At 49.4% G+C, this 18,259-nt stretch overlaps 1 protein-coding gene across 1 annotated transcript in view; it reads left to right on the top strand.

Moving 5' to 3' along the window:
• Positions 1–5,342: 5,342 nt before the first annotated feature.
• The window catches only part of PTGS1 (prostaglandin-endoperoxide synthase 1), a 61,139-nt gene continuing 48,222 nt past the window's right edge, over positions 5,343–18,259 (top strand). The window contains exons 1-2 of the mRNA XM_082208927.1: positions 5,343–5,440; positions 5,575–5,637. Coding sequence (XP_082065053.1) covers positions 5,434–5,440; positions 5,575–5,637 — 70 coding nt within the window. The 5' untranslated portion in view covers positions 5,343–5,433. The remainder of the gene's footprint in view (positions 5,441–5,574; positions 5,638–18,259) is intronic.

Genomic DNA, 18,259 nt, shown 5'->3' on the forward strand with positions numbered 1-18,259 from the left:
GGCTCTTGGGTTTGTGTCCAGCTTGCAGATTTCCCACAGTGGGCCACTGGTTGGATCCATCAAGCTCCTTATATTCTTCTGCGCCCTAGGAGTAATGGGGCTTGCCGTCTAAAAACAGCTGGAGGGCACTAGATTGGGAATGACAGCTCTACTCACCAGCATATCTAGCAGAGAAGGTTGTGGGTTACCTGATGCCTTCTCACAGGAGATGTTTGGGATTGAACCTAAAACTTTCTGCATACAGAGCAGATGCTTTGCCCCCGGGGTGTGGGCAGAAAGAGAGGGAGGGGTGACCAAAACAGAGAGAGAGAAATGAAAGAGGTGGCAGAGAGAGAAGGGGGTGGCAGAAGGAAAGATGGAGGAAGGGTGGCACAGAGAGAGGGGGGAGGGAGGGGAAGGTGATAGAGAGAAAAAGGTGTGGCAGAAAGGGATGGCAAAAGAGAGAGGCCAAGGGCTTGCAGAAAAAGAGAGAGAACGAGGGTGGCATAGACAGCCAGGAAAGTGGTGGTAGAAAGAGAATACAGTGGTACCTCGGGTTACAGACGCTTCAGGTTGCGCGTTTTCGGGTTGCGCACTGCGCCAAACCCAGAAGTACCGGAACAGGTTACTTCCGGGTTTCGGCGCTTGTGCATGTGCAGGAACACTAAATCACGCTTTGTGCATGAGCAGAAGCACCAAATCGCAACCTGCACGTGCGCAGATGTGGTGCTGCGGGTTGCAAACGTGCCTCCCACACGGATCACATTCGCAACCTGAGTGTCCACTGTATTTATCCCTCCAGGTGCCAGGTATGTGGGCTGGACCCTTGACAGCAAAAATGAAAAGCATAGGAATTAGGCCGCAGAGCGAGTCAAGCTACAAAGCAAGCTGGCTTCACCCTTCCTAGCCCACTTAAGAAAGAATCATGCAAGCAAGTGTAAAAGTAAGATTTACAAAGTTTATAATCACGCATTGGTTTGTAGCAACATTGGCAGTAAAAACCATGAGGGCAAAATACTTAAATTTGCAATGTAACCTGCTTCAAGCATGTGACTAAAATTGGAGAGAGCGGGGGCACGTCTGCCTCCAACACTGGTCAGAGGAAGAACAGGAAGTACTTGATGCGTCTTCCTCTCCAAGAGAGGAGCGGAAATGACATCACACAGAGCCCTCTCTGCTAATTTTATCTGCCTATCAGCAATACGGATGCGGGTGGCGCTGTGGGTTAAACCACAGAGCCTAGGACTTGCCAATCAGAAGGTCGGCGGTTTGAGTCCTTGCGACGGGGTGAGCTCCCGTTGCTCAGTTCCTGCTCCTGCCAACCTAGCAGTTCGAAAGCACGTCAAAGTGCAAGTAGATAAATTGGTACCACTCTGGCGGGAAGGTAAATGGTGTTTCCATGCGCTGCTCTGGTTCGCCAGAAGCGGCTTAGTCATGCTGGCCACATGACCCGGAAGCTGCACGCCGACTCCCTCGGCCAGTAAAGCGAGATGAGCGCCACAACCCCAGAGTCAGCCACAACTGGACCTAATGGTCAGGGGTCCCTTTACCTTTATCTTTATCAGCAATGCAGCTCTTTGGTATTAGCCCCCTCATGCTAACTAGCAAGAACACACATTTGTTAGGTTGGGCTGCTAATCTCCTGCAAAAGGATGGTGGGAAAGAGAGAGTCACAGAAATCAAGGGGGGAATACTTATTTGGGCAGTTGCTCCAGGCTCTTCTAGTTTAAGCTCTGTCCAGTCCTGGCATGTTATCCTGCTTTTTCTTTCAGGGGACTCTCTCATTTTGGTGCAGCAAAGCAACCTTTCATAAACCACCTTGGCTAGGGCAGGGGGCAGAGGTGGAATCTACTGGTCAGGGGTGGGAGCACAACCTTGTTGATAATCCCAGTAATTAGCAAAAGCAAGACAATATTAGGTAAAATAAGAAGAAAAAGGGTCAGTTGTCATTGCATGCCAGCAACTGGATTCAGTGGTTTTGGCATGCAATTTTGAAAAATTCACTGCAAAACAAACAGTGGGAAGTAGTAAATTTATGGTGGGACCGTTGAAGAACTGAAAACATTCCATTCTGTGCACAAATTATGCCTGGCTCTTAAAAATTGATGGTGGCTCCCAGGAATTTGAAGTATTTTGCCTAACCTTAGAAGTGACTTTGAAGGGTTTTAAAAAATGGTTCCATTGTTCCATTGTTCTCCTCTGGGTAAATGTGGAGGAGGAAGGAAGTGGAATGGCAGGAGGCTTTGTGTTTGTTAGGGTTGGATGAGAGAGGGGACCAGCCTTTGGCAAAGGAGATCTGCAGCTGAGTAGCTACCAGGTTAGCAGAAACAGAGAAAGGTTTTTCAAATCACTAGGGGACATCTAATGAAGCTGATGGTTGGAAGATAAAAATACTGTAAACCCTTCTCATGCAGCCGTAGTCAGAATATGGAACCCCCTCTCACATGAGGCAGTGATGTCAACAGAGACAGGTGGCTTCAAAAGAAGACTGGACTAATTCATGGAGAAGGAGAAGGCTATCAATGGCTACTAGGCAGTGTGGTGTAGCGGTTAGAGTACAGGATGCGGATCTAGGAGACTAGGGTTCAAATCCCTATTCAGCCATTAGGCTCACTGGCCCCTCACTATATAATATAATAATAATAATTTATTATTTATACCCCACCCATCTGGCTGGCTTCCAACAAAACACTAAAATACAATAACCTATTAAACATTAAAAGCTTCCCTAAACAGGGCTGCCTTCAGATGTCTTCTAAATGTCAGGTAGTTGTTTATCTCTTTGACGTCTCATGGGAGGGTGTTACACAGAGCAGGTGCCACTACCAAGAAGGCCCTCTGCCTGGTTCCCTGTAACTTGGCGTCTTGCAGTGAGGGAACCGCCAGAAGGCCCCTGGAGGTGGATCCAGGTGTCCGGGCAGAATGATGGGGGTGGAGACGCTCCTTCAGATATACTGGACTGAGGTCATTTAGGGCTTTAAAGGTCAGCACCAACACTTTGAATTGTACTCGGAAAAGTACTGGGAGCCAGTGTAGGTCTTTCAAGACCAGTGTTCGAGACTCACTCTCAGACTGCCTCACAGGGTTGTTGTGCAGATAATGTGGGCAGGGATCTTCGTATGTTCTCTCTTGGGGGATGACCAACATATGTTGGACTCCTAATTCCCATCAGATTCAGGCAGTGGCTCCAGGCTGGTGGGAGACCAGTAGTATCTTCAAGGCCCCCATGGGGCTCCCACCCCTGGAATAAGCCTCACCATAAGCGAAAACAGGAGGGGGCTTGGAAACTTTTGGACCTTGCCCAGGCGAGTCGCAAGACTGAGTCAGTCAAGGGAGGCCTTGTGAAGACCTGTTGCAATACAGCTGCTGATTTGATGACAGATGGGGGAGGGTGAGTGCCGCCTGCTTTTGCCCCAAGCTGTCTGTGGGGCCCAGGAAGCTGCGTGAGATTCTCCTAGATAACACACCTCAGAACCCCTGGGTTCAGTCCTCTGCATCTCTAGGTAGGACTGGGAAAGGTCCCTGCCTGAAACTCTTTTAAGAGTTGCATTTGTAGCCCTGCACAGCAGCTGCCCACACAACACACACACACACCCAGGCTTAATTTAGAACCTCTTTCAAAAAATAGCACTGGCTGTGCTGCGGAAACTTTCAGTTTCCTCTGTGTCCCAGGCTTGTGTGGCGCTGGTGCTCTGGCATGCAGGAAAGAGCCCTGTGGGTGTCTAAAAAGGTTACCCACCCTACCCTAAGACTGTGGCCTCCGTGGCCAAGGTGCCAATGTTCAGGTGCATATGCATAAGGATATAAGAAGATCGCTGGCATTCTGCTTCCATGGATGCCCATGAATTACCGTATAGTGTTTCGAGAGAGGGAGGAAAACGTTTCACTACCCACTTTCTTCTTAGGGCTATGTACGCTTTTGTCCCACTGCTTTCCCTTCGGGGGAGGGGACCACTCTTTAGGGCTCCATTGGAGCAAATGGCAATTGGATATTCCACAGATTCTCATTTGTTCCAATTTGACGCTAAAGAGCAGGTGTTCCATGAGAAAGGAGTGGGGCAAGGGAAACACGACTCAGACTCATGGTTTTTAGGGGAAGTGTGGAGAGCCCTTGTTTGCCTTTTACATCCTGGAGTCTGAGGGTCAGGCCTTCCCAATAAAGGACAATCAATATTATATTTTGGGAGTGATTTGTGTCTTTATGCAGCTGCCTTGTTTTATACTTTCTGGATGTCCCATAATCGTGTTATAAAGTGGTCGTTTTCTGTGTTATAAATCAATCATGGCCGGGAGTAGTTTCTTTTTGTTTCCCATTGTATTTCTTATCAATAAATAAATGGTGTGGCATATGTAAGTTTTTATTCTGAAAGTGTGGCCCAGAGAAAAAAGTTTGAGAACCACTGGTCTAACTGTTGCACCGCTGTAACTGCTTTGAAATGAGACAGTTTATATAATCCTAAGCAGATGCAAGGGAAGAGGGCAGAAGCAACTGCTCACTTTCGTAGAGGTGACAGCAAAGTTGTGAAAGTTGGCTTGCTTGGTGTGTGTGTGTGTGTGTGTGTGTGTGAAAACACTAGGTCACCATCAGGAGTGTCAGCTTGGCTCCGCGGCCGTGGGTGCCCAGGGCTGTGGGTGACATGCAGCGTGGATGGCCCTGGCACCGAAATTTGTGGATGCCTGGCCACTTGGGGAATTTTTTGGGTGCTCGGGAGTTGTCACCTATGCCAGTGGCGTAGCGTGGGGGGTGCAGGGGGGGCCCCGGCCGCACCGGGCGCAACACCTGGGGGTTAGGGTTAGGGGGCGCAAATCCACGGGCTAGGGGGCGCAAATTACTTGCCTTGCCCCGGGTGCTGACAACCCACGCTACGCCACTGACCTATGCCACCGCAGAATACAAGAAAACTCATCAGCTTTCCCCTTCCAGCTTCTGGGCAGCTCATGTGTCACACTCAAAGACTTGCAAAAAGACCCCCATCCTAGGAACACTAGAAGAGTCTCCAGGAGGAGGCCAATGACCCCTGTAGTCCAGCATCCAAGTAAGAAAGATGCCTGTGGGGGGCCTGTAGGTAGGATCCAGGCACAAGAGCTCTCAGGAACTGGTGTTCAGAAGCATTATGCCTCTGAGCGTGGAAGCAGAGGCCACTGATTGCCTTCATCATCCATGAATTTGTCCAGTCCTCTTTTAAAGGTGGTGGCCATCACTATCTCCTTTGCGAGGGAGTTCCACAGTTTAACTACGTGCTACGTCAGGAATTCTTTACTTCTCCAAAGAAGAACTCAAAAGCCCACCGGCACAGCCTGTGCAAATGCACGCAGAGGCAAGAATCAGAAGGAGGAGCGTCCCACGGGGCGGGGACTTTGCCGGGCTGCCTTTGGAGCCCACGGCAGGCAGGAAAAGGCACAGCTATCTCTGCCTGCTGGATTTACCGTGCCTGGAGGCTCTCTCCTCTTGCAATGTACTGTAAGTCCTGGCCAAGCGCCTGGCCGCTCCCTGCTGCTGCTGCCGCTGCCCCCTCTTTCCCCCTCCAACCGCCCAAGGATTCTTCATCCTCACTCCCACCACTAACCAGCTTCCTTCTTTTTCTGACTTTGCAGGGCTGTGCTGCGCCCTTCCCTTGGTGATGCTCCTTGGTGCCAGCCCTGGAAGCCTCAGCACAGGTAGGGAAACTCTTCCACCATCACCACCACCACCACCAAGAACACCTGCAAGCTTTTGCAGCAAGCAGCTTGTGGCAGTGAGACCTGGGCAGTGTGGGTGAGAGACAGAGAGAGAGAGAGACTAGGCACAAATGTGCGCCCTGAGGTCTCTGAGGTCAGTGGCACTGATCATTCCTGGGTGGCTGTGAGAGAGCTGCAGTTGTTGGTCTGCAAAAGGCAAGGATGACACCCTCCCTCCCTCTGCTAGCCAGATTCCTAGGGTGAGCAGGAGGGAATGGACTTTGTTTCCATAGGCTTCTCAGAGGTGTCTGGCTGACCATTGCCAGAAACAGGATACGTACCGGGCTGCGGGTGGGGGAAGGGTTGGTCTGATCCAGCATTTCTTCCCCCTCGCGTTTTTCGGGATGGGAATTTGATTGGAACCAGGTCTTTGCTACAGAAGAGTTCCGCTGCGGAACACATCCTGAATTAGGAAGCAAGAGTCTCCAGGGCATCTTGTAGCATGAATATCTGGCAAAGACACAGGCAGAAGCTGGGCTTGCTTCTGTGAGGTGCCTGGCTTAGTTGTGTGGACTCGAGACCGGGCTCAGAGGAGGTAGCGCATCCATTTAGGTGACCCCTCCTTCACCTGGTGCCCTGGGACTACAATTCCCATCAGATCCAGACTGCTGGCTGAGACAACTGGGAGTTGTAGTCCAAAACATCTGGAAGGCACCAGGTTCCAGAGCACAGACATGTGGGCGTGTTGTGGAAGTTCCGGCATGTGCTTAAGTAACTTACAAAGCTTTTATAATTCACATTTTCCATTGTTGCTCTTTCATATGATAATCAAAACCAGTGGGCATGTGTGTGTGTGTGTGTGTGTGTGTGTGTGTGTGTATTAAAGCTTTACCCACAAGGGAAAAGAAAAGAAAAGAAAAGATAGAAACATTAAAAAGATTAAACAGATTTGACATTGATATATTAAGGATTTTTTAAATTTGCAACTCAGTATACAGTACAAGGTATATAATTTATATATAATTATTTTCAGCCCCTAAATATTGCTTCTATTTCTTTCTGTTATGTCCTTCTGTAAGATACTAAGCCCTTCTAATTAAAAAAAAAAGTTATAATAATTTACAAATAACTGTATGGCATTTACAAGCAATCCATAGATTGAAACCCGAAGCCTTGCATTCCTAACGGAGGAGAAACAAACCCCATTTTTCTACAGCCTTACCACCTGCCTTCCCTCTCTCTCATAAGACTTGTTAAATTAATGCTATCGATCATCACCTGAACTTCAGATAACTGCAAATCAGTTGAGGGTGCCGTATGGTTTTTCCAGTTCAGACAAATTATAATTCTGGCAGCTCGTTACAGATGGCTATGATGTTTCTGAACTATTTCTGAGAGCGAAATACTTTTAAGATGTCAGATGAATGTGCTGCAGTGAACTTCCTTTGGGAAACGGTACGTGAAGCCCTTAGGGGGCAGAGGGCTGTGCTTGTTTCTTTGGGTGCTCAGGGCCAGCTCTGGAGGCAACCAGGCAAAGCGCCCCAAAGCAGGGTCTCCTGCTGGTGGTGGAAGCAGCTGTACTGGGTGTGCCCCCCCCCCCGGTCGGTAATTAAAAGGTCTGAGCTTGAGTGTCAAGCATGCGCCTGAGGTGAGTGACTTGAGGCTTCCAGCCATGGAATTATATCCTGCAGTTGGAAATATTTTAAGGGCTCTGGCTGAGGCTGGTGTGAGGCCTCCAGGCCCTTCGGCCACACGGGGCACGTGGGTGGACTTGGCCTGAATATCTAAGGTCCTCTGACTTTCACTCCTCACCCCTCAAATACCTCCTTTCTTTGCAACCCCTGGTGGGTTGAGAAACTGACCCTGGGTAACCTCAGTGGGAAATGAAAACAGCCAGAGGTAGAGCTCAAAACCCCCATCTTGTTCAGTCTCAGGCTCTTCTCCAGGCTGCTACTGCTTTAAAGGAGGGATTCAAGTCTGTGCAAAAGTGGCAAAAGTGCTCTGCAACCCCACTGCAACCTTTTTTTAAAAAAGGAACAGGCTTTTTGCAGTTTGGGAAGCGATGGAGAGAGGCACTGGAAAGTGTAGGGTGAGCAAAAGGTGAGCAGGAATATGTGTAAGGACCACTTGAGCAAATCAAGATGTATAATAGAATGGTAGAGTTGGAAGGGACCCCAAGGGTCATCTAGTCCAACCCCTGGCAATGCAGGAACCACAGCTACAGAATTCTGCTTAATAAACCTCCCCAGTGAAGGGGAATCCTCCACTTTCCAAGGGAGTCCACTGCACTGTCATGCAGCTCTTACCGTCAGAAAGCTCGTCCCAATATATGTGATGAGTGTGGGATCAATACTCAGAAAAGACTGAATATGAGCTAACACAGCATATGCTAGACACAAGTTATTGTTGATGGATGGATGGATTGCATTTGCACTGGGCTCTTCAGCTAAGAGGGGCTTCCAGAGCGACATTTGGTAACAGGACAGTCCCTGCCTTCACCTGGAATAACATGACACAAGGGGAAAAGAGACTTGGAGGGAAGAGGAAAAATCAAAACACAGATTTCTAAATAAAATAAAATAAAATCATTTAAAAATTCCTTCCAGTAGCACCTTAGAGACCAACTAAGTTTGTTTTTGGTATGAGCTTTTGTGTGCATGCACACTTCTTCAGATACACAGAAACAGAAGTCGCCAGACCCTTATATATAGTGGGAAGAAGTGTGCATGCACATGGAAGCGCATACCAATAACAAACTTAGTTGGTCTCTAAGGTGCTACTGGAAGGAATTATTTTATTATTTTATTTGTTTTGTTTTGTTTTGACTATGGCAGACCAACACGGCTACCTACCTGTACACAGATTTCTAAGCACTTTCCCCTGTATTGACCCAATACTGCCACAAGACGTGCCTGATGGAGCCGGCCTCTCACAACAGAGCCCAGTAATTATGTTTGCTCAGTAATTATGGACCTTTTCAGTGTCGGCTCCCTGTTTGTGGAAAAGTCTTGCCAGGGTGGATCCCATGGCACTACCTTTATCTACTTTTAGGCGCCAGGCCAAAACTTGCATTTTTAACTCTGGCTTTTGGACCTCCATTAGAATCTTTTCTAGTACTTGTGGCATCTTTTAGTGAGGAAGGATCTGTAAGGCCCTGGCTGTTATCTGTACAGGTGTGGTTTCTAGGTTTGTTCTTGGCTGCGTTCATTGACGCTGGTTTTTATCTGTTCACATGGTGTTTGTTACATCACTTTGGGTCACTCTGGTAAGAGAGCGAGTAATATAAAAGCAAATATTTATCTGTTTATTGAATTTATATCCCACCTTTTCCCAAGGAGCTCAAGGTGGGGTACATAGTTCACCCCCCTCCCCATTACTATCCTGGGAGGCAGGTTAGGCTGAGAGGCAGTGACTGGACCCCAAGGTCATCCACTGAGTTTCATGGCTGAGTGGGAATTCGAACCCTGGTCTCTCCCAGATCCTAGTCCAACACTCTTAACCACGAGACAACATTGCCTGGAGGAGTCCTACCAAACTGGCCTTTCAGCTCTTCCAATCCAGGTCCCCTCCTGCTGCAAACCTCTCCCTACTGGAGCTGAATTTAGGTCAGTGCTGATCCTCCGAACCTCTTTTTGGCACCAGTGATCACCTCTGTTCCATCACCATTGGCACCCATTGAGCTCCCACAACTTCAGTTGCTTGAGAGCAATCTGCCTCTGAGCATGTGAAGAATTCTTTCCCCTAACCCCTGATTGCCAGCCAACCCGCAAGTACCCAAGGTTTAGTGGGTGATAGAGGCAGAGGAAGAGTTTCGTTCCATCCCCTTCTCATTCTGCATACCAAACACCTTCCTTTCTCCTACTTTCAAGTTGTTTTCCTGTTGCTAAATTCTTAAACCTACAGAATGCAGACAAAGGAGAGTTATAGAGGTGGGAAGAAGATGGGAGGGGGGGTCAAAGCTAACTAAACAGCTCTCACAATGAATATTTTATGTGTTACGAAGCTGTCAGAGGAAGCGGTGACGTAGGAAGCTGTCAAACGAAGCTGTCAGAAGAAGCGGTGACGTAGGAAGCTGTCAAACGAAGCTGTCAGAAGAAGCGGTGACGTAGGAAGCTGTCAAACGAAGCTGTCAAATGAGGCTCTCGGAGCGTTTGAGACGTAACTTGAGGGCGTTTGTGTCCGGAATGATCTCAGATGTCCAGTTGGATGTCGTGGTATCCGGTCCGGTCTGTTGAGCCCGATCTTGGCCCCGATCTGCTGGTCCAGTCTGTTGAGCCCGATCTTGGCCCCGATCTGCTGGTCCGGTCTGTTGAGCCCGATCTTGGCCCCGATCTGCTGGTCCGGTCTGTTCCTCCTCGTCGTCGATATAGGTGGCCGGCGAGGGAGGTGGGGTTGTGTAGGTATAATCTTCCCCGAAGCTTTCGAACGTCTCTTGGGGTGGCGGTGATGTTTTGCACCTCGTGTGGTGCAACCATGCACTTTTCTCTCCTACTTTTACGGCGGTCGGTGAGGTCAGGAGTACCTGGTAAGGACCTTCCCAGGAAGGCTGAAGGGGTTGTTTTTGGTAGACTTTAACGAGGATCCAATCTCCTGGGTGGAAGGAATGGGCTTGGACATCGATGGGTAGGTTCTGTCCTTCAACGGCCGCGTACTGGTGGAGGCGCTGGAGTTGAATCTGGAGCTGAATGACATAATTAGTGAGCTCTGCTTCCCCCACCTCAAGTTCAGAGAGGGGAAACAGAGTATTGTAAACGGGAGGGGGTCTCCCGAATAGGAGTTCAAAAGGGGAAAGCTTCAGGGGTCCGGTTGGAGCGCTGCGTATATTATGAAGGACTAGTGGGAGCGCATTTACCCATTTTAGTCCAGTGAGCTTGCACAGTTTTCCTAGCTGTATTTTTATTTCTTGATTCATGCGTTCTACTTGGCCGGAAGATTGCGGATGGTACGGAGTGTGCAGATCCCATTTTATTTGGAGGGTCTTGGCCACGATTTGGACTACATCCGCGGTGAAATGGGTCCCTCTATCACTGTCTAAACGGCGGGGTACACCGAACCTGGGAATAATTTCCTGTAGGAGGGCCCTAGCGACTACTGTGGCGGTGGCCTTTTTACAGGGAAATCCTTCTACCCAGGAAGAGAATTGGTCTATTATGATTAAGGCGTGTTTGAAGCCTTGGCATTGAGGTAGGTCAATAAAGTCTAGCTGTAGGCTTTCGAAGGGGACAAAGGCCCATGGTCTGGCTCCCGGGGGTTTCCTGGGCTGACGTTTGGGGTTGAAGTTACTGCAGACGACGCAGTTTTTTGAAGCTGCTGTGGCTGCGGCTGCTATCCCCGGGGCATACCAGGACCTTTTGACATGTTCTATTAGTCTCTCTTTTCCCCAATGTGTCTGTTGGTGAAGGATCCTCACTAATTTTGGAGTCCAGGCCTTTGGAAGGACGGCTCTGCCATCAGGGAGGATCCACATACCATTTTGCTCGGTGGCGCCTATGGACTTCCATCTAGTTTTTTCTTCTTCTAAAGCGGATTGGTATAATTGAGTGGGATCTATGTCTGCCGGGAATTGCAAGGCTTGGAATTCGGTTTCATTGTCGGGGGGGCGAAGGGCGGCCTGTTGGGCTGCCCTATCAGCCCGTCGGTTGCCCTTTGAGACAGAGTCCTTCCCTTTGGTGTGTGCTTTGCAGTGGACGACGGCTATGACCGTGGGCAGGTGAATGGCGGTTAGTAATCTTTCTACAAGGGCTGCATGAGAAATTTGGGAGCCAGCGGCAGTGAGGAAGCCCCTCTGGAGCCATATTTGGCCGGTCGTGTGGACTAGACCGAAGCAATATTTGCTGTCTGTATAAATAGTGACTTTCTTTCCCTCACTGATTTCGCACGCGCGTATAAGTGCAATCAATTCTGCGGCCTGGGCGCTGTATTGTGAATTAATTGGGTTGGATTCTAGGACTTCAAAATCGGAGACAACAGCATACCCACTCTTTCTTTCCCCATTGACGACTTTTGAGCTACCGTCGGTATAGAGGATTAGGTCCGGGTTCTCTAAGGGGAGGTGATCTAGATCCTCACGAGGCTTCTCAGCTTGGCGAACTATGGTGGCGCAGTCATGGTGTGGAGTGCCATCGTCGGGAAGGGGTAATAAGGTGGCCGGGTTGAGGGAATTGACTCGTTTGATGGTGACATTAGATGGTGTTAGTAGTAGGGCTTCGTAGCGGTTTAAGCGGGAATTTGAGAAATGATGGCAGCCCCTCAGGGTGAGAAGGGTGGAGACGGAGTGGGGTACATGAATAGTTATTTCATGTCCGAGTACTGTTTCTTGGGCTTTTTCAAGTAGGATGGCTGCCGCAGCGATGGCACGGAGGCAACTTACTGCACCTTTCGCAGTGTTATCCAGCTGTAGGCTGTAATAAGCTACTGGTCTCTCCTGATCACGAAAAGTTTGAGTCAGGACGCCTGAGGCTACCCCCATTTGTTCGTGAATGAATAGGTTAAAGGGGATGCGATAGTCGGGCAGTCCTAAAGCAGGGGCAGATCTTAGTTCCCGTTTTAGTCTTTCGAAGGATTTATAGGCTTCCTCTTCCCAGATCAGTGTGTCTGGGTGGTCTTGGCGGGTCATGATAGTTAAAGGCTTTGTGATTTCGCTGTAGCCGGCAATCCATGCTCGGCAAAAGCCAGCCATCCCAAGGAAGCCGCGTAGCTGGCGCTTAGTTTTTGGGAGTGGAATTTTAGTGACGGCTTCTATCCTGTCAGTGGCTAAACTTCGGGTGCCTACTCCTAGGATGTGCCCGAGGTACTTTACTTCCTGCTTGCAATATTGTAGCTTCTTGGGAGACACTTTATGTCCCTTCTTCGCTAACTCGGACAGGAGGTGTTTTGTGTCTGCTTTACATGCCTCCTCGCTGGTAGAACACAATAAGAGGTCGTCTACATAAAGAAGGAGGGCGGAGTTAGCAGGCAAACGTATATCTTCTAAATCTTGATGTAGCACCGCAGAGAAAATTGCGGGCGATTCTACATAGCCTTGGGGCAGCCTTGTCCACGTTAGTTGACTGGGTCCCCAGGTAAAGGCAAAGAGGAATTGACTGGCGGGATCTAAAGGTATACTAAAGAAGGCGGAGCACAAGTCCGCAGCGGAGTACCAAGTTGTTTCTGCCGGAATGGCATTCAGTAGAGAATTTGGGTTGCCCACCACTGGGTGGCGAGGTATGACGAATTGGTTTACCAGTCTTAAGTCCTGAACGAATCGGTATCGGATTGGGGCTCCTTCTGCTGAGGGCTTTTTTACTGGGAGCACTGGGGTATTACAGGGTGAAGCACATGGAACTAGGATCCCATTTTCAAGGAAATCTTCAATCATTGGGGTCAATCCTTCGATGGCCTCCTTGGGTAAGGGGTATTGTTTGGTACAAGGGAAGGGTAGATCGGTCCGGTAAATAATTTTAACTGGGGTGGCTGAAATTAAGAGTCCCACCGAGGTTGATTCCGTTCCCCATAGGGATGGAGGTAACTCGTCTAATTCTGGAGGGAGTTCCGGGAATTGGCGATCCGACTTAGCTTCCTGTATTATGCCTTGGAATGTGGGGACGGAGTCCTCGGGCATATATAAATAGATGCCATCTGCAGAACATTTTATGGTGGCATTTAGCTTGCAAAGGAGGTCTCTACCGAGGAGGTTTATTGGGCTGCTGGTTAAAAGGAAGGTGTGTTCCGCTAGTAGTGGTCCGAGGGTGACTTTAGCTGGCTGCGAGAGTGGGCAAGTACGGGGTATCCCATCCAGTCCCATTACTTTTTTCGTTACTGTTCCCGGTTGTAAGTGGCTGTCGGTTAAGGTGGAATATGTGGCTCCTGTATCTAGTAGGCATTGGTAAGGATGGCCGTCGATTTCGATAGTGCAAACGGGATCCTCAGGTGACAGCGCTAGTATGGGGCAAATGTTTTGGGCAGGAGTGGGATCCCCTTCTAGTTGTCAATAAGTGTCTTGGTCATCCGGTGGTGGCTGATTTGGGGGGTGCAAGGGAGAAGTAGTAGCATTGGTCCAAGGGTTGGGAGGCGGGTTTATGGCTGGCATTTGAATCCGTGGGCCCGGTTGGGGTCGCTGGGTCTGAGGAATTGGATTTGGAGGAGTGTGCGGAGTGTAGGTCGTTGGTTGTTGAATTGTATGAGGAGTGTGCGGAGTGTAGGTCGTTGGTTGTTGGATTGTATACCCCTGGGTTAGATTAGGCTGCGAGGGGAATGGAGGACGGTTGGTTCGAGCGGGGAGCGGCTTAGAATCCTGCCCTCCGTAAGGTGGTGTGTTAAGGTAGGGGCAGAATCTTTTTATATGTCCTTCCTCCCCGCAGTAGTAGCATCCGGTAGTCGGTCCCCATTGTCTGTTAGGATTGGGTGGTCCTCCTCCCCGGACCCCCTTGCCTCGGTTGAAGCCTCTACCTCGGTAAGGGTCATGGTTACTATCCATACTTAAAGCTAAAATTTGCTCGATCTCGGGCTTGTTTTCCTTCCTTTTTCTCTCATCTCGGGAGTTGTAGACGGACTTTGCGATGGACAAAATCTCACTAATGCTTTTCCCATCGTATCCAATTTGAAGGTTCAAGGCTTTCCTAATGTCTGGACAGGCTTGATCTTTGAAGAAACCTTTTACTATCACCTCATGTTGGGAATTTTCAGGATCTATTCCCCCCCAAGTCTTAATGGCCGAGACTAATCTGGTGTAATAATCGGACGGGTGCTCATTCGGTCCCTGCATTACTGTCTGGACCTTGGTCCAATTAACGGTGCGTTGTCCGGCCGCCTTTACGCCGTCCAGAATGGCCTTCTTAAATAGATTCAGGCACCAGATTCCGTTTGCGGTATTGTAGTCCCATGAGGGTTCCACACGGAGGCACTGGGCTGATAGAGCCTCCAACCCTTGGGGCCGTCCCCTCTGGTAATCTGGCAATTCTATTGCTTCTCCAGCCTTGGTTAGGATGTCTGCTTTTTCTGCCTCGTTGAAAAGGGCATTTAAAAGGACATGGACATCTGGCCAGGTGGGATTGTGGGTGGAGAAGATGGCACTAATTTGCCGGTGGCATTTGTCAGGGTCGTCCCTCAGGGAGGGCATCTGGTTCGACCAAGTTACAAGGTCGGAGGTATAAAAGGGGTGATGTGTATAAACCATTCGCGGAGGTCCGTCGGGTTGAAGAGGCGGTATCGGCAAAGCTCTTAGAGGCATTTGGACCGCAGTAGAGGTTACGGTTGAGCTCACTTGGTCAGAAGTTCCCGGGGCCTCCGCGCTTTGACCTAGGGGTTCTACTGTGGGCTCCTGTGGTGCTGAGGGGAGAGGCTTCTTTCTAGTTTGGACGGGATCTTCAACGGTATTATGGGGCAGTGGGGTGGGGAAGATTTTGGTCTTAGCTTGGTCTCTTTTAGCCTGTTGTCTCGTAATTACTTTGTTCTCGTTCCCTTGTGCCCCTTCATCCCCCGTCTCCTCGTCACTATTTGAGCTGTCGCTAGGGGCAGGCGGTGTTGGTCTCCTATAGTAAAAGGGGACCAGAGCTTGTTGCACATCGTCATCCGCGAGGTGTCCGTCATATGGGGGGGGCATGGGCTGCCGTCCAGGATTTAGTATAGGCAGTTGATAAGAAGTAGTTCCCTTTGAGGCTTGGAGTAATCCCTTTACGATCTCAAAGGTAGCCCAATATTCCAATTGACGGGGTTTTTCTTCCATTAAATGTTTCTTTAAATGGTTCATACGATCTTCATTAAACGAGCCTCCCGGGGGCCAGCGCAATTCTGGCTTGGAAGAGGCAGTACTGGCGGGCCAGATTTCAGAACAGAGGTCCTCTAACTTTTGTTTTGATAATAGTTTGTGGCCAGGGATTGACTTCCAATACGTAATAACAAATTGGAGAGGGGAGTCAGGGTCTTTCTGAGATCGGGATGGCTTTCCAGAAGCCTTCCTCCCAGAGTGAGCCCGCTCGTGTTTGGAAGTCTGGGTACCCATTTTAACTCACGCGTGTCTAGACAGGAAAGAAGAAAGAAAGAAAGAGGGTCGGTAAGGATTGGTATACCTAGGGAATTGGTATGCCTACTGCGAGGATATATAGTAAAGAGGGGTCTTTAGCTGCTAAGCAACTTCTTTAGTGGGGTTTTTAAGAGCTCTATCTACCTGGTTCCTTATAGTCTATTCCCTTACTTTCCTTTAACCTGGGGTTCCTTTTCCACTCTGCCGGTTCCCGCCCAATTCCTCATGGGCAATCTCTCCTGGCAACCTCCTACCTATCGTCACACTCTCAGGAAAAGGGGCCTTACTGGACGCCCGCGCCGTGCGGTGCCAGGTCGGGTAATCCCTGGATAGAATTCGAATAGGAAATCCCCCTTGCTTTCGGAAGCGGGCTCACGCACGATACACGTGTTACGTGGCACCGACCGGTGCGGCTGGGATTGGTGATAGTAAAGCCAGACCCCTTCCTGCCCCCTCGGTGAGGGCGCTCGGGAAGTTCGGAAAAAGAGCTCCAACCCCTTGCTTTCAACTGGGATGCCCGTTGCGGGGAGTCGGCTATCTTTCAAGTCGGGTCTCTCCGTCTTACTTTCGGGCTCCCAATTGGTGCGGCTGGCTGGAGATTTTAAGGAAAAGAGATAGAGCTCAGAACCCCCCTTTCGGGTTGAGCGGCGGTCCACGGTCTCTCTCACTAACCGGACCAAGAGAAAGGCAAGAAGGAGCGATAGAGAGGAGGGCAGAGAATTCAGTTGCCAGGAGACTTCCACCCCTTTCCCACCAGTGCACTGGATTTTCCTATACTCACGCGTCTTCCCGTCGATCCGATCCCGGGATCGATGAATGAGCCGGCTGGATCCCTTTTGCTCCCCGGCTGAACTCCTGGGGCTTCCGATTACCGCCCGGGAGATGGCCGGAGGTCCAAAAGGGTCTTCTCGGGCAAATTGGCCCGCAGCCGGCTGAAGAATTCGGGGCCTCCGGTCAGCAACCCGGGAGAACCGCCCGCCCCACGTTGGGCGCCAAGCTGTTACGGAAAATCTGGGTGCGTATCTACCCTGCCACCCAGCCAATCGGACCAAGTCCGTGGATTCTAGCGGAAGAAAAGGAAGCTCAGCCGGACGCAGGAGCAAAATGCGAAGATCCAAGTTTATTGCGCAACAGGTTCAAGGCGAGATTGAACCCCGAGAATGGGGCGACATAAACTTTTAAAAGTTCCCACCAAGTCCCATAACACAGTGCGCGGAACGTCATGAATACATTATGGGAAGGTTGGGTTTCATGGGTTACATCATGAATACATTACACACGTCATGAATATGTCAGAGAAAAGGTGGGGTTAGACTAATTTACATTTGAGGAAAGGGAGGGGGAATATGCAGAGCGAGGGTCATACACAAATATACATTTCATGAGTACCGGTGGCGGTGGGACAATGGGTTACTGATATGCGCTGTCTGCCACCTGGTATTGCCCGGGGGACGGGCTGGGCAGAGCGATCTGACAGGATTAAGGAGTTCCTGTGTACGTGACTTGCCGTCTCGAGGATTATGGAGTCGGCCAACATCATGGAGTCCTGGGGAAACTGAGTCGAATGACACCAAGAGCAAGAAAATTGGAGCTGTGGTTGATTTTATATGAATTTTGAAAGGTTCTGATGACTTTCAGTCCGTCCCGTAGCCTAGATCAAAAGCGGAAGCAGAATGTATCCATTCTTGTAGAAATGGATACATTGTAACAAGGGTTTGACAGTTTTACGAGGTCGGGAGTTTCGGTTCTATTGTTCTCGCCGTGGGGGGCCGTCAGCAGCTCGTCAGGAGGTTAAATGAGGCGTGCAAGAGCTCCCTGAGCTAGCTCCTGCAGGACGAATGCATGGCTGTGATTGGCCAAAGCGCGGCCATAGGAATAAGCGGAGAAGGGAAACACTCGGTCTACTCATTCTAAGTATGGAGCGCAGATAGGCATAGGAAAGGATAGGGAATATATATATATTCGAGCTTATTTCGCTCAGGAAAAGGTCTGGGAAACGTGTGGTGCTTGTGCAACGGTGAAGGGGGTTCGAGGGTGGGTGTGCGGTGGTACCCTTGAGGTCATCGCCTCGGACAGTAAAGAAGAAGGGGGAAATAGGTACCCCCCCCCTCGGTCCGTATCATATGTTAAGCATTTATTACAATCTGTCCTGGCTTATGTTAGACCAGTGGTTCTCAATTTTTTTCTCTGGGCCACACTCAGAATAAAAATTTGCTTGTGCCACACTAAACTTTTTATTGATAAGTAATACACTGGAAAACAATAAGAAACAACTAGTAGTGTTTGATTTATAACACTGAACACAGCTACTTTATAATTCGATCATAGGACATCCAGGAAGTATAAAACAAGGCAGCTACATAATATATAATATTATGTATAATATAGTATTATCATATGTATATAATATAATATAATACAATACAATATAATATAATATGTTTGTAATATAATAGAATAAAGTTTATAATATAAACGGCCTCGGCCTAGTACACCTGAAGGAGCGTCTCCACCCCCATTGCTCAGCCCAGACACTGAAGTCCAGCTCCAAGGGCCTTCTGGCGGTTCCCTCACTGCGAGAAGTGAGGTTAAAGGGAACCAGGCAGAGGGCCTTCTCGGTAG

This window comes from Podarcis vaucheri (assembly GCF_965113315.1).
Source record: "Podarcis vaucheri genome assembly, chromosome: Z".
NCBI classification, from domain to species: domain Eukaryota; kingdom Metazoa; phylum Chordata; class Lepidosauria; order Squamata; family Lacertidae; genus Podarcis; species Podarcis vaucheri.